The 14,416-nt window shown below is 33.8% G+C and overlaps 1 protein-coding gene across 1 annotated transcript; it reads left to right on the forward strand.

The window, feature by feature from the left end:
• The first annotated feature begins 7,379 nt into the window (after window positions 1–7,379).
• LOC145789909 (beta-1,3-galactosyltransferase GALT1-like) lies at window positions 7,380–13,605 on the forward strand. The gene is made up of 8 exons (XM_082867531.1): window positions 7,380–7,696; window positions 9,394–10,554; window positions 10,753–10,958; window positions 11,052–11,333; window positions 11,491–11,619; window positions 11,691–11,870; window positions 12,625–12,732; window positions 13,032–13,605. Exons 2-8 carry the CDS (start codon window positions 9,753–9,755, stop codon window positions 13,245–13,247), a joined length of 1,923 nt encoding a protein of 640 aa, XP_082723657.1. The 5' UTR covers window positions 7,380–7,696; window positions 9,394–9,752; the 3' UTR covers window positions 13,248–13,605.
• The last annotated feature ends 811 nt before the right edge of the window (window positions 13,606–14,416 follow it).

Genomic DNA, 14,416 nt, shown 5'->3' on the forward strand with positions numbered 1-14,416 from the left:
ATCACAATCTCATTATATTGAAAAAAAATTTGGTAAATATATTAAGGATGATGTGAATGTAATAAGAACACCAGTAGACATCAATCTTTATTTATCAAAAAATAAAGGTGATGCGGTGTCCCAGTTAAAATACTCTCAAATCATTGGAAGCCTAATATACCTAATGAATTGTACGCATCCTGATATTGCTTACGCTGTCAGTAAATTGAGTGGGTACACTAGTAACCTCGGAGAAAACCATTGGAAAGCGATCATTCGGGATTCTTAGATATTTAAGATTTACCTGTGATCATGGCTTAAATTTTACTCGATATCTAGCAGTACTCGAAGGCTATTGTGATGCAAATTGGATATCGGATACTAAAGATTCAAAATCCACCAGTGGATATGTCTTGACTCTGGGAAGCGCTGATGTTTCTTGGAAATTCCCGAAACAAATATGCATTGCACGATCCACAATGGAGTCTGAGTTCATTGCTTTAGACAAAACGTGAGAAGCAGAATGACTTCATCACTTCTTAGAAGACATTCCAATGTGGCCAAAACCTGTGTCAGCTATTTGCATTCATTGTGATAGTCAATCTACAATAGGAAGGGCACAGAGTCATATATATAATGGTAAGTCACGGCATATTCGTCGTTGACATAATACCGTAAAGCAATTGCCCTCAAATAGAATAATCTCAATAGATTATATAAAATCTAAAGAAAATATTGGAGATCCGTTAACGAAAGGTTTGACAAAAGAGCAAGTGTATAGTTCATCAAAGGGGATGAGATTAAAGCCTATTACTTAAGAGTCATCATAATGGTAACCCTACTTAGATGACTGTAGATCCCAAGAACTAAGTTCAAAGAGACTACTAAGTTATGTGTGACTCACAAGAAATTACCAAGGGATTAAAATTTCATACCCATTCCTATAGTGAGAGTGATATCTGCAACATGTGTTATTGCAGGGGTTTAAGGATAAACTTTCCTTCTAATGATTACTTATATCTTGATTTAGACATAAAAATCAAGACGAATATAAGAGATACTCACAACATGATTACCTATGTGAGTGCCAAATTGGGGCCGATTCTATGAGAATGAAGATGCTAAATTCTCTAGAAGCATTCACGAACAACTAGGAGCGTTCAATGCCAAAATGAACACAACCGTGAGAACCACGATGTGTCAGAAGATATCTTGTGTGAAACCTATTATCTTGGCTTACACTAAGGATTGAACAATTCAAGACATCGCATCCATTGGTTGGCCAATAAGTCCGGTAGGTTATCACTAGGGAAGGTTCAAAACCGAAAACTACCTATCCTGATGCAAGATATTTTCAATTTATACTCCTTCGATAAATTCTGTATATTGTTACATTTCCATTGTCATCAAATTTCATTCATGTGGGGGATTGTAAGAAATGGTTTGGAAAAAACAGGGTTGTGTTTGGTTGTGTCTTCAAATCATGATTCTACACCTTCATTCAAGTATGATGTTTGGTTAGAGTTTTGAAATCACGTTTCCAAAACTCTGCACAAAACACTCTGTCTCAGGCGCGGTTTTCGTAATTTTTTTTTTCAAATTTCGCCTAACCGGTCATCCCACCAGTTGACCGAAACAGTGCAAAATTATTATTATTATTATTATTATTATTATTATTATTATTATTATTATTATTTTACAATTTACATATATTAATTTTTATATATTCAAAAAAAATATTTTTCGAATTTTTAATTTTTTTATGTGTTTTAATAGAATTTTGAGTTGTATGTTTAGTTATGAGTTGTAAGTTTTTGTATCAAACATCATATGTCACATCAAAAATTTCCCACTCAATTCAAAACTCTTCACCAAACAAATTTTCCACACTCAAATCATAATTCTAAAACTCACAAACTCAAAATACAACTCATACTCTCAAATCATATTTACAAAACTCTACCAAACGCAACCCAGATTTTTTCTAAACTTTGATATAATTTTTAGGTGGGACCCATGTGCCGAGGTTGGTGGGTATTGGTGGTAACACTTTCTATGTCGCGTTGTGATTCACGTAGTATATTTGGTTGTTCAAAACCATTATCGGGTGAATGAGAAATTAATGCCAAAGCAAGCTCCATGAAAATAGTGTTTTGGTGGGTTTCCCAAATTTGGAAAAATTAAAGCTTGTCCCACATTGCTTGGCTAGGCTAACAATGTTGGGTTTATAAACCTTGAGTTTACAACTTGGGGAGGGCCCCAAGGGGTACCCAAGTTTTGTAAAAGGTTGAGGTTATAGGCAAAGTGGGCTAGTCCCATTGGACCCAAAACAAACCCATACACCGCCGTTCGTCCGAGCGGGCTGGGCTTGGGCGCAGGTGCGTGATATGAGGTTGGGTTTGGGCTTATCCGACCTAATGCTTATTTTTGTAGGTTAAAAACATTTGAATTTTATATTTTCTAAAATTCTTATCATTTCAAATTTGAATTTCTGTTTTAAATTCAGAATAAAATTTGAAATGACCCACACCTGTCCGGTTTTTTCCTTCAACTCGAAAAGATTCAGTATCTATTCAAATTGAAACCAAGCAAGTTCCTTATCTGTTCAAACAGTACCGAACAGGTACCATACCTATTCAAACAAGTTTGTTACCTGTTTGAATCAAATCTGAAAAGCCACCAGTGCACCTTTAGATAGACGAGTCCCTAATTTGGATTTTCACTGAATTTTCCTTCTTCTCTATTGCTTTCAATCTTTGCACTTTACTGCATTTATTTTTTGTGAGAAAGAATATAAACACAATGTGTGTTTGTTGTGCGAATAGTTTGTAGTGTTGCTACTATTTGTTGTCGATCATTTTATCCTGCAAGATAGATGTCTACATTCTGATAGCACCGTGGAGAGGACAAACATGTCTTAAAGAGACAGTGTTCAACACTGGACTTGATAAAAAATAATTAGGTAAGTAATTAGTTTACTTTTTTGTTTTATTAATTTTTCTTTTCTTTTTGAATTTTAATTTTGTTTTTGCACAAAATAAGAATCTTTATATATATATATATATATATATATACTGTTTTGGATTTTGTAATTAAACTGTCTTTCTCTTTTTTTTTAATTCTTTCTTTGAATACACTGAAGATTTGATAAGAAATTTCACATGAAATAAAAAGAAATTTCACAAATATTTCTATTCACTTGATTTGTTTTTTGTTAGCAAGCATTTTTAATTAGGTTTATGTGGGTTCAAGGGGTCGGGTGTGGACTAAAAAGCTGGTTCCATCCTGTCCCGTTGTCATCTCTAATAACGGAAATCTAACTCTAATTAAAGTGTAATTCCTAGATTGAATATTTATTAATAAGAAAATCAGGCTTTATATGGTTAAATTTTTAAAAAATAAAAAATTGACACTAAGGCCTCGTTTGGGAACCTTCGTTTTTAGCCAAAAAGTTAAAAAATTAGTAAATTAGCCAAAAAGCCAACAACCCATACCAAAAAGTCAAAGATTCTCTTTTCTCTCTACTTTTTGCACATCTTTTCGTAAAAAGCCAAAAAGTCATCCCAAACATACTAGTTTTTTTTAGCTCATATTTTAGCCAAATAGCCAAAAAGTTACTAAATTAGCCTGTTCCCAAACGAGGCCTAAGCATGTCATTATAAGCTAAATTTAAAAAATAATAATAAAAAATAGGAGTTCAAATATTATATTTTATAAAATAGAGATATCTCTTATTGAGAGGGTAATTTATATATAAATTGGGTCGAGCTGGGTAAAGGGTCATTCTGTGGGCCACGGTAAGAAGGGCAGAGCAAAGGGTCTTGTAATTAGTCCGGTCCAGAGGAGCCTTGTAGATAGCCCGGTCCGAAGGAGCTTGGTAGTTAGCTCGGTCACTACGGTCGGTGCGGTAACAGTTAGCTCGGTCGTACTATATTGGGCCGAAGTATGTTGAGCTTTTTTCAGAACCTTGCTATTTGTTAGCTCGGTCCAAGCTCGAAATGATTAGTCCGGTCTCAGACAACACAGTTGGAATATGTCAAACCGAGGTACACGCAGTGAAAGGAAGAACCAAGCTAGTGGGAGCTCGGTCTAGTCTGCGGCTTTAGCATGGCTATGTTATCTTGGTCGTATTGACATCCAATCATGGTAAAACCATCTCACTTGGTTTAAGCAGCGAGGGGGTGTTGAAGGATAAGTATTAACGTTCAGGAATGTGATTCCTAGGAGGACTCTACATGGAGGAGTAAGAGTGCAACTAGGATTGTACCACACGGAACCTATAAAAGCTCATAACATCACCTGTGGAGAAGTAACGCAACTTTGATTCCCGAATACACAGAACTTTTGTCTATTTGTCTATTTTGCTGACTTAGGCATCGGAGAGGTATCCGGCACACACCCGTCGGCTAGCTCACGTTTGTGTTTTCAAGGAGTAAAGCGACGACGTTTGGAGGAGCACAGACTTGGTCAACAGGATTATATGAGAAGAATATTTCTTACTCGTACACTTACATTTATAGAAAGATAAATTCTATTAGTAGTTCTTATAGTTTATTGCTTCATTCCTCATAGTTTTGATTATAATAATTTAAATCTTACACTTTTAGTTTTGTTGTAATCTGATTCCTCTGTCACTTATCGTTAAAATTTTATACACAAAAAATAACATGCAAACCTAGAGACATTAAAGTAAAATTTAAAATAAATTATATAGATTACCAATATAATTTTTTTATTACACCTTTGATTTTTATAATTTTGCACGAGATCTTTTTTCATTTAAAATGTTAGCAGTACATAACTGATGGATTACACTGTAATAAAACTAAAAATTAAAAATATAATATTTAAATTATTTAAATTAAAACTATAAAAAATAAAGTGATACTACTTCGATTAAATTAAAAATCTCCCCATCATAACCGTTGTAATGTGGCTGGCAAAAATGAAAGAGCAAAGTTCCTAACGTCTTGAAAATGAAATGGACATTCGTTTGATTTTGGAGATCCCTATGGTCTATCATTATCAATGACATAAAAAAAATGAAAACCAACAAATAAAAGGTCAAAAATTAGCTCTATTTACTTATTTTGAGCTCTTCCTGACTTTTTTACTCCCTCCATGGCCGGCCAGCGGAAAAAGAAATGTGGTCAAAAAGTATTGCAGTACATTAAATAGAAAAAATTATACATAATCCGAATTGGGAAAGGATCCTCTTTGTTTGGTTAGTGGAGCTCGTTATGATTCTTGCTTTTAGTAATATGTTTTTTCAGTAATTTTTTTTAATTTTTTATAAAAAAAATATGCATAAAAATAAAAAAAAATGATATAAAAATTTATAGTAATTTTTTAACTAAAATATTTAATTTCCAAACGACATTATATAAAAAATATTTGAGATTCACAAAAAATTCTCACAAGTTGATCCATAATGACTGGTATAGTAGGTGTCAATTTATGATTTGTTATATATATCTTTAATGATATGAGATCCAACTCCCTCGCTACATCATTGTAGATGAATTTGTGAGTTTAAAAGTGTGAATTTTTAACTTTTTTTTTTATTTATTAAATTATGTGTATAGATCAATAAATTTTTTTTAAGAAATAGATTGACATGATAATCACAATTTCATTATATTTGTCTTTTAAGAAATAAATTGATTATTTTCAAAATTATTAATGAAATAACGTGTTTATGATTATCAAACCAATTTATTTTTTATTATGATTGATCTATACATAAAATCCTACTAAATAAATTATTTACATTATGAGAGTGAGACCATGTTAAGTCTTGTAAGCCCTAATATCACCCTTTAGAGAGTAGACATGGATATTTCAATCATACATCAACCATGACCACGAGGTGCAACATCTGACTCCGAACACATTGCCGTGCCATATATATACCACCGATGCTTCACTAATCACATATTACCCATGAATCATGACTCACCTCTACCCCTTAACCTATATATTCTTTTATCACTAGGGTTGCGAACGAATCGAATCGAGTCGAGCCGAGTTTTACTGAGTTCGAGCTCGGCTCGTTTACTTATTGAGCTCATTTATTGAGCTCAAGCTCGGCTCGATAAGGAACTGGGCTCGAGTTCGGCTCGGCTCGGTTCGGCTCGTTAATTTTAATGAAACTCGAGTTCAGCTCGGCTCGACTCGATAAATTTTTTTTAATATTATTTATATTATTTAATATATAAAAAATATATTTACATTATTATTTATATATATATTTATATATTTTTAATATATAAATAATGTATTTATATATATTTATATATTATTTAATATATAAATAATATATTTATTATATAATTTAAATAAAAATAAACGAGCCGAGCTTATGCGAGCTCGAGCTTGGCTCGTTTACTAAACGGGCCGAACCGAGCCTGTTCATGAACAGCTCAATTCATTTGCAGCCGTATTTACCACTATCTTCATCTTTCATCTCTCCACCACTTTCAACACCTTCTTCTTCCATTTTTCTAGTCTCCTTTCTTTTGCTTCATCTCATTATTCCACACGTCACCAATGCATCACATTGTCATTTCCTCTTATCTTTGTTCCCTTTGTTGTTTTTCAATTACTACATTTCTACCTTTAGGCCATTGCCAATGTTACACACTATTGCTCTACCTACCATATACTACATTCATTTTACTTTTACTTGCCAATATCGACTCACTACCTTTTATCACTCTTTTCACGTCCAATCACCACTAATTTATTTTGACTCCTAATCGACTACATTGAGCACTATTATTGGATATTTTGAAAAGATGATTAAAAATTACTTTTAAATTTTTTTTGACTTTTTGTAAGAGAGTGAAGTGGGTTAAAAGTTAGAAAGTGACTTTTAATTCACTTCCCAAAATAGGCTTAATAAATTTTAGAAAGAGTAAGGTTATTGAATTTAAAGAGATAAATGAATTATTAGATTATCATGATATGTTTGTCAACTTTCAGTTTTAACTGAAAAGTCATTATAAGTTGTCACATTACTCTCTCTACTTTTTTTTACATATTTTTTAATAAAAAATCAAAAAATTACTAAAATCGTTTGTTCCCAAACGAAATCTTACTCATAATGATTTTTTTAATGAATTGACAAAATCAACATTTTAGTTTAAGAATTGGCGTCATCACATTCATATTTTATTTGTTGACAAATGGTAACTAAAGCCTTGTTTGAGAAGTAACTATTTTAACAAAAAAGTCAAAAAGTCACTATAAATTGTCACACCATTCTCTCTATTTTTTCATACATATTTTTATAAAAAGTCAAAAAATTACTAAAATAACTTGTTTTCAAACGAGACCTAAGTACTATTTTGAAACTAAGGAGTTCTCTGCAATTTGTCTATTTATCAGGAGAGGTCAATGAAATTTTCCCAAAACATTATTCAAAAGTTTGGGTTGTGTTATATGGAAAATATTTTGCTGTTTCGTTAAAACCGGAGGAGGAAAATGCAAAAACAAATTCCAAGTTTTCAACTGCCGGTGGAAGCATCGATCAGTGTTCAGATGTTCCAACCGCGCTCGGCGTACATTTCAACAAAACACAAACCAAACTTTCCTCGTCGTCTCTTCTTCGACCTCGATTCCCACTAACTTTTGTTGGATCAATCGCTCTTCTCTTCGATACCTGTGTTTCTCTACTCGCTTTCTCGCTCGGTTTCTCGAGAAAGAAAATTCCCGGGTACGTATTTCGATAATTTGTATCACTCTTTTCCGTCAATTGTTTTCGATATATGTATAATTATTTAGTTTTACAAGCATGTTTATGTATGTACGCATGGTGTTCTGTGAAATGTAGCTATGAGTGCTTGTTTTAGAGAGGGGTTGTTTATTACGTAGTTCTGGGTAAAGACCGAGGTTTAAAATTAAAAAAAAAAAAAAAAATTAAGTAGGGTTTTGAAGTGGGTTTCCAGATTAAAATGCGGTTGAAAACTCATATCAATTGCTTTACTCTGTTTTTTGTTAATTTATGCTCTGTTTGGTTGCCGGGAAAGCAGAGAAAACGAAAAGATTTTCGATCTCTAACCCCGACGAAAGAAGATATATATTATAAAAAAAAGTCTGTATTGTTATTTTTAATTAAATTTTCTCAGTAATTGAACAGCAGAACTTGCAATTTCTTTTCCTGGCAACACAGAGGGTTTATGAAGGTTTTTTTTTTTTTTTTTAAAGGCTATGCTTGGGAAGTTGGTTTGAGGCTATTTTAGTCACAAAATTATAAAATAGGTTAAAAAATCAATAAAATAAAATGTTACATTCAAATCATAATTATTATTTTATTTTTTTACAGAAGTAGAAATAAAGCCAAAAAGTTCATGGTAAATCAGGCATTTTAACCGAGGCTAAAATAGTTAAAAATCAAAAAATCAACTCACATCCCAAACGAAACGAAGGCAAAGTAATGCAGTTCATTATCTACTTTTCTTTGGTTGGGTATTCAATAAAAAAATGTTATTTATTTTCCTAAGTTTTTTTTTTTTTTTTTTTTTGGCACTTTTCTGTTTCTGGTGGATCGATTTGATCTAACTGAAGATGATTCCAGCAAAAACTTTTCACGTGAAGCATACCTTTTGGTTTAAAGTTTTTTTTTTTTTTTTTTTTTGGGTCTCAAAATTTTTTATCAAATTAATGGTAAGGAGGTTTTCATTGAAATCTTCTCCGCCAAACTGTTTTGAAGGACTATTTTTTGTCATAACATGGACTTTTAACTGATTTTTTGAATGTTGAAGTCTGCTGAAAGGTCAAGATTACTATTTTCGTTGCATTCAGAGATCTAAAAGTAATCAAAGATTTATTTGCCGTTCATTTTTTAAAGATGCATGTGATTCAAACATATAGTTACTAAAGTGCAATTATCTTGATTTTTTACATGAATATTTTTCTCAATGAGTACTAAAAAGTAAACGGTTTGGATAACCGAGATTAGGTTCACAATGGGCTCACTAAGCCCAAATACTCTCTCAAGTTGAATTGTGAATATGAGAGGAGCCAAACCCTTTGAAATTTAAGTATTGAATCACTCTTTTGTTAGGGGGTTTTGATATGAATCTTTTGGTTGCAGTTTACTTATTCTCTCTCACAATTTTACCCCTTCATGAACTTGTGTTGTGGTTGTATTGTTAAGTGGAGGAGAGAGACTTGTGATAAGGACATGCCAATTTTAATCAGACATGGGATATAATAATTTTTTTTTCTCAACAATATTCATGATACTCATACAATGCCACTTATTCCTAGGTAGATCATAACAATTGGCAACATACTTCTTTTGTGTTCTTACTATTCATTAGTCGTAAATGCTCCATCTCTTTTTTTGAATTCTATTGTAAAGCATTTGTTTATTATTTTCTTTTTTGTTTCCGTTTTGAGCCTTTGCAGCATGGTTCACAGCACGAAAGGTTGACTGATATGAGTCCATAGTCCTCCTTGCAAGCCCATCAAAACAAAACCATGGAATCTAAGTAATGTGGCAGGTGACTTGATCAAACAGCAGATGGTAAAGTCGAAGATAGATAAAGTTGGTGATTGGTGATTAAAACTTGATCCCTCAAGTCTCTAGGTTATTTGGTTCTGTATAGATGTTTTTTGATCCCAAATAATTCTAGCTTTTGCTTTTAACCTGGTATGCACTACGTTTTCTGCATTTCCTCATTGGTTAGTACACTCTGCAATCAAACCAGGATTTGAACTACTCATTTGGTGAAGTGTTTAGTCGTAACTTGTAAGCAGTTGACTTTATGGATATTAGGACCGTTGATGAGAAAATGTTACCCAAAAAATTTAAAAAATGGGCTGGTGGTGCTTTTTTTGTGTCCCTATTTATGTTTATGGTTCTAAGGTACTCTGTGATGAAAAATCCAATCGGGAAGAGTCCACTTTCAAGTCCCATCTCTGTCAACAATACATTTAATTCGTTGAAGTCTCTGCAAGCTGGGGTTTTGCCTGAAGTTCAAGATCCGAAAGCTTCCAGTCAAGTGATTTCTGCAGATATATTAGTGTCTAGTCTCTTTGTTCAAAGAAATTTATCCAACAAGGTACAAAGTTCATTACATACATGGAGTCATATGAAGCACATTATTGATTACGCTCAAGGCTTGCCTAATGCATTAGAGGCTATCAGGGAAGCTGTGGTTGCATGGGATACCCTTTTGAATATCAATGAAACTGAACAAAAAGGTGATGCAGATAAAGTTTCACTTGATAAAACAAAGGAGAAACAATGTCCCTACTTTGTTAATAAGATGAACACTACTGAATTCAGTGACAAAAGTTTTAGGTTGAGAATTCCATGTGGGTTGATTCAGGGTTCGGCAATTACAATCATTGGGCTTCCTAATGTTCTTGGAAATTTTCAAATTGACTTGATGGGAGAACCTCTACCAGAGGAGCCAAACCCTCCCTTGGTTTTACAATACGGTGTCCGACTAAATGGTGATAAAGTAACTGAGGATCCTGTAATTGTTCAAAACACATGGACAGCAGCTCATGGGTGGGGTGAAGCGGAGCGGTGCCCCTCTGCAGTTCTTGGCAATAAGAAAGGTAACATTACCTATCATATACTCTGTTTGCTAGCATTTTAAAGTTTGTAATTGTTGCTATTATCTGTTTCTTTTAGTATTATTATTTTTTTTTTGCAGTGCAATAATTTCATTATTCTGTATCTTTTGGGTGACTGCATGAGAGACTAAATTCTGAACAATGTTTCTTCATTCAGTCTTCCTTTTATGTGATAAACAGTGGATGAGTTGAACCAATGCAATCAGATGGTGGGTAAAGATGGTAATGTTTCTATGTGGGCATCTATGACACAAAAGAGATTCAAACCTCAAGGATATTTTCCTTTCAAGCAAGGGTATATGTCTGTTATGACACTTAGGGCAGGAGAAGAAGGGCTCCATATGACAGTTGATGGAAAGCACACAACATCTTTCGCTTACCGTGAAGTAATTTTTTTTTTTCTCATTTACATTACTAGTCTTGATTTTATTTATTTTTCACTTCAATTTATTTGCTTTCCTGGCATGTGACATTTTCAGAGGTTGGAACCCTGGCTTGTTAGCGAAGTAAAGATTTCTGGAGACTTTCAGTTGACTTCTGTCCTTGCCAGTGGTTTACCCACCTCGGATGATCTAGAGAACATTATTGACTTGGAAGCACTTAGATCAGGTCCACTTTCACCTCAAAAGCCATTGGACCTCTTTATTGGTGTCTTCTCTTCAGCAAACAATTTTAAGCGGAGGATGGCTGTTCGGAGAACATGGATGCAATATGGCGCAGTGAGGTCGGGAGCAGTCGCGGTGCGCTTTTTTGTTGGCCTGGTGAGTACCATTTGGAAATTTTTAGAAGTTACTATAACCCATTTAGCAGTTATTTTATGGGCATTATTGGAAAAGAAAATAGTATTACAAAGCTTCAAACCATCTTATCAGCGTAAATATTTGTTTGAAAGCAAATACTGAGGTTGTTATGCTGCAGCATAAAAACCAGATTGTGAACAAGGAACTATGGAACGAAATCGAGAACTATGGAGACATTCAGCTGATGCCTTTCGTCGACTATTATAGTCTGATAACATGGAAGACTGTGGCGATCTGCACCTTTGGGGTAAGTTTTTTCAGCTCGTCCGAAACCAAGGAAGCTTATTATGTTCTCTAATTTTCTTTGATTTTTAACAGACTCAGGTGGTTTCAGCAAAGTATGTCATGAAGACTGATGATGATTCATTCATTCGTGTGGATGAAATAATTGCTTCATTAAAACTGGCCAACGTGACTCATGGATTGCTGTATGGTCTCATCAACTCCAATGACAAGCCTCAACACAACAGGGACAGTAAATGGTATATCAGCCCCGAGGTAAGGCTTTTAGCAGCATCTATAACCTTTTTTTAACAAAGCACACAACTCACTGGGATTGAAGCGTTGTCACTCAATTTTGATTCTAAAAATAACCCAGTAACATTGGATTTTCCCAAATATTTACCTTTGCGTAGCAGTTACTGTTAGGACCAAAAAGTAAAATCAACTAACCAAAAAACTGTTGTTGAGTTTCCCACTACTCCCTCTCCACTTTCACCCACAATCTCTTCAATTGCACACTGTAGTGTGGTAATTCTTATAGTCCGTTAATATTTTTTGATCAGATGTTAATGGGTAAAAATAACAGTTTGATTAATGAACTCAATTCAGAAGTGAAATCATGTGATTCCTAACCCTGATGATTAAACTTCTAGTTTAGCAAAGTTCTCTTACTCTGGCTATGATCGGAGTCCCAAGTATGTATACTGCATTTTTTTATTGGAATTTCATTGGAATCTGAGGGATATTCAAAATGGTTTGCACCATTAATGTTAATTATGGATATATTTATAAAGTTGTTTATGTTACAGAACCTTTCCAAAATAACTGAAACTAATCTGGACACTAAACAGTGGATCCCTGAGGAATTCATAAAAGTTGCATAGTTAATTAAGTTGGATCTTAAAAGGGTCTATAGTTAGTTTTGGGTTTAAAAGGGACTGTGCGCGCGTAAGCACTTGTGTTTGTTTTATGGAATATTGTTTCATCAACATGCTCTTTTGCTAAATGTTCCCTTCTATATTGTTACCAGGAGTGGCAAGAAGGAAGTTATCCCCCTTGGGCTCATGGCCCTGGTTATGTAGTCTCACAGGACATAGCCGAGGCGGTCTACAAGAGATATACAGGAGGTCATTTAAGGGTGTGTGATAAATACTTTCTGATTCTTCATTTTTCTTAATCTTTTTCTTTTAATTATACTTTTTCAAGCACATAAGGTAGTAATTTAAGTGGACATAGCGCCAAAACTAATAGGTAGACAACCTTATCCTCTCTTTTTTTGTGGAGATGTTGATTTTCGTGACTTGATAGAAATATTCATCTAATATGAAGCTTTTGCAGAGTTTATGATGATTAGATATTCATGTTCAATTGCTTAACGAGAATCAAAATGACAAATTTGTACTTGGTTTAAAAAATTGTAATGCTTGATATGTTCAGATGTTCAAGCTGGAAGACGTGGCAACGGGGATCTGGATAGCAGAGATGAGGAAGGAAGGTATGGAAATTAGTTATAGAAACGAAGAGAGGGTACACATTGAAGGTTGCAAGGACGGGTATGTTGTCGCACACTACCAAAGCCCTAGAAAGATGCTCTGCTTGTGGCAGAACTTGCAACAAGGAAAAGGCTCTAAATGCTGTGGGGATGATCAGTAAGCAAATTTCTCTGTGTGCTTAACCGGAGTTAATTTGGGCCAAAGTTCGATTTTTTTTTTACATATTAGATGATATACAGCTGAAGAAACCCAACTAACCTTCAAAGGAAGAAAGAATACAAAGATAGGAAATAAATTAAAGATGACCAGCCTTGTAATTTTTATTTTCGGCTGCTAGTTGTGAGATAGTTAATTAAAATAAGTAGTCACAGAGAGAGAGAGAGAGAGAGAGAGTTTACATATCATCATGTAACATAGAGAAGCCGAAATTTGAGATATGGCGTATAGTGTTCGTGTATTTTTTTCATTTGCTGTTCTGTATATATTTGTTTTAAACAGAGATGAAATTTGTTTTTAAAGCCTTTTTCTGGTCAATGGGTTTGGGATCATGCGATCAGCCATGGCTGACAATACAAAGGTGGACCCTTCCAAAACTCCTCTTGGGTTCCACTAGAAAGTTGTTGAGATTTCACACTAAAATCTCAATTGACTCGAGTTCTATTTTTTTTTTTTTCTTTTTAGATATTTTCTAAACCAGACTGACTTTAAAAGTTTAAAAAAAAAAATTTTAAAAATAAAATCAATGCAAATTATTAAAAACTTCACTAGAGATTAAAAAAAATAAAATTTATTGAAAATGATATGTGACTTATCTAATAGTTGTCAAATAGAGATGACTTATTTAAAAAAATTGCCTTTTCCACCATTGTCAGGTAAAAAAGTTGTAGCCAAATGATGTAACTGTAGACCATCTCCAATGTTACATCATATTGAGCTTCAAAATTGAATTTGATGAAAAAAGTCATTTTTTTTCTCTTCAATGGTTTCATCAAACTGATATCAAATTGATTACGGAGTAAAAGTTTTACCAAACTGAGGACCTGCGTCAGATTTTGCCATTTCACTGTGCGTTTATGTTGGAAGTGGGTCCCACCAGTCAACCGGTCGGACCCACCGATCGTCCCGTACATACAGAAAATGCTCTTAGGGTTTGGCCTGTGAATTGCTTCAAAAGTTGGTTTGATAGGACATTGGAGCTACAACAAATATGATAGATGAAATTGAAGAAGATGATTTGTCTGATGATGACCTATTTGATTATGTTTGTGCAATTTGTGATGATGGTGGTGACATTTTATAGAAGTTGCCTTCAATTTTTTTGTCCACAAA

Source organism: Camellia sinensis, chromosome 4 (genome assembly GCF_055761805.1).
Source record: "Camellia sinensis isolate YWXY chromosome 4, ASM5576180v1, whole genome shotgun sequence".
Taxonomy (NCBI): Eukaryota; Viridiplantae; Streptophyta; class Magnoliopsida; order Ericales; family Theaceae; genus Camellia; species Camellia sinensis.

Coding starts and splice junctions, on each gene's coding strand:
- LOC145789909 (XM_082867531.1), top strand. CDS start 9,753: ATGGATATTAGGACCGTTGATGAGAAAATGTTACCCAAAAAATTTAAA. Junction 11,871..12,624: donor AATGGTATATCAGCCCCGAG/GTAAGGCTTTTA, acceptor TATTGTTACCAG/GAGTGGCAAGAAGGAAGTTA. Junction 12,733..13,031: donor ATACAGGAGGTCATTTAAGG/GTGTGTGATAAA, acceptor TGATATGTTCAG/ATGTTCAAGCTGGAAGACGT.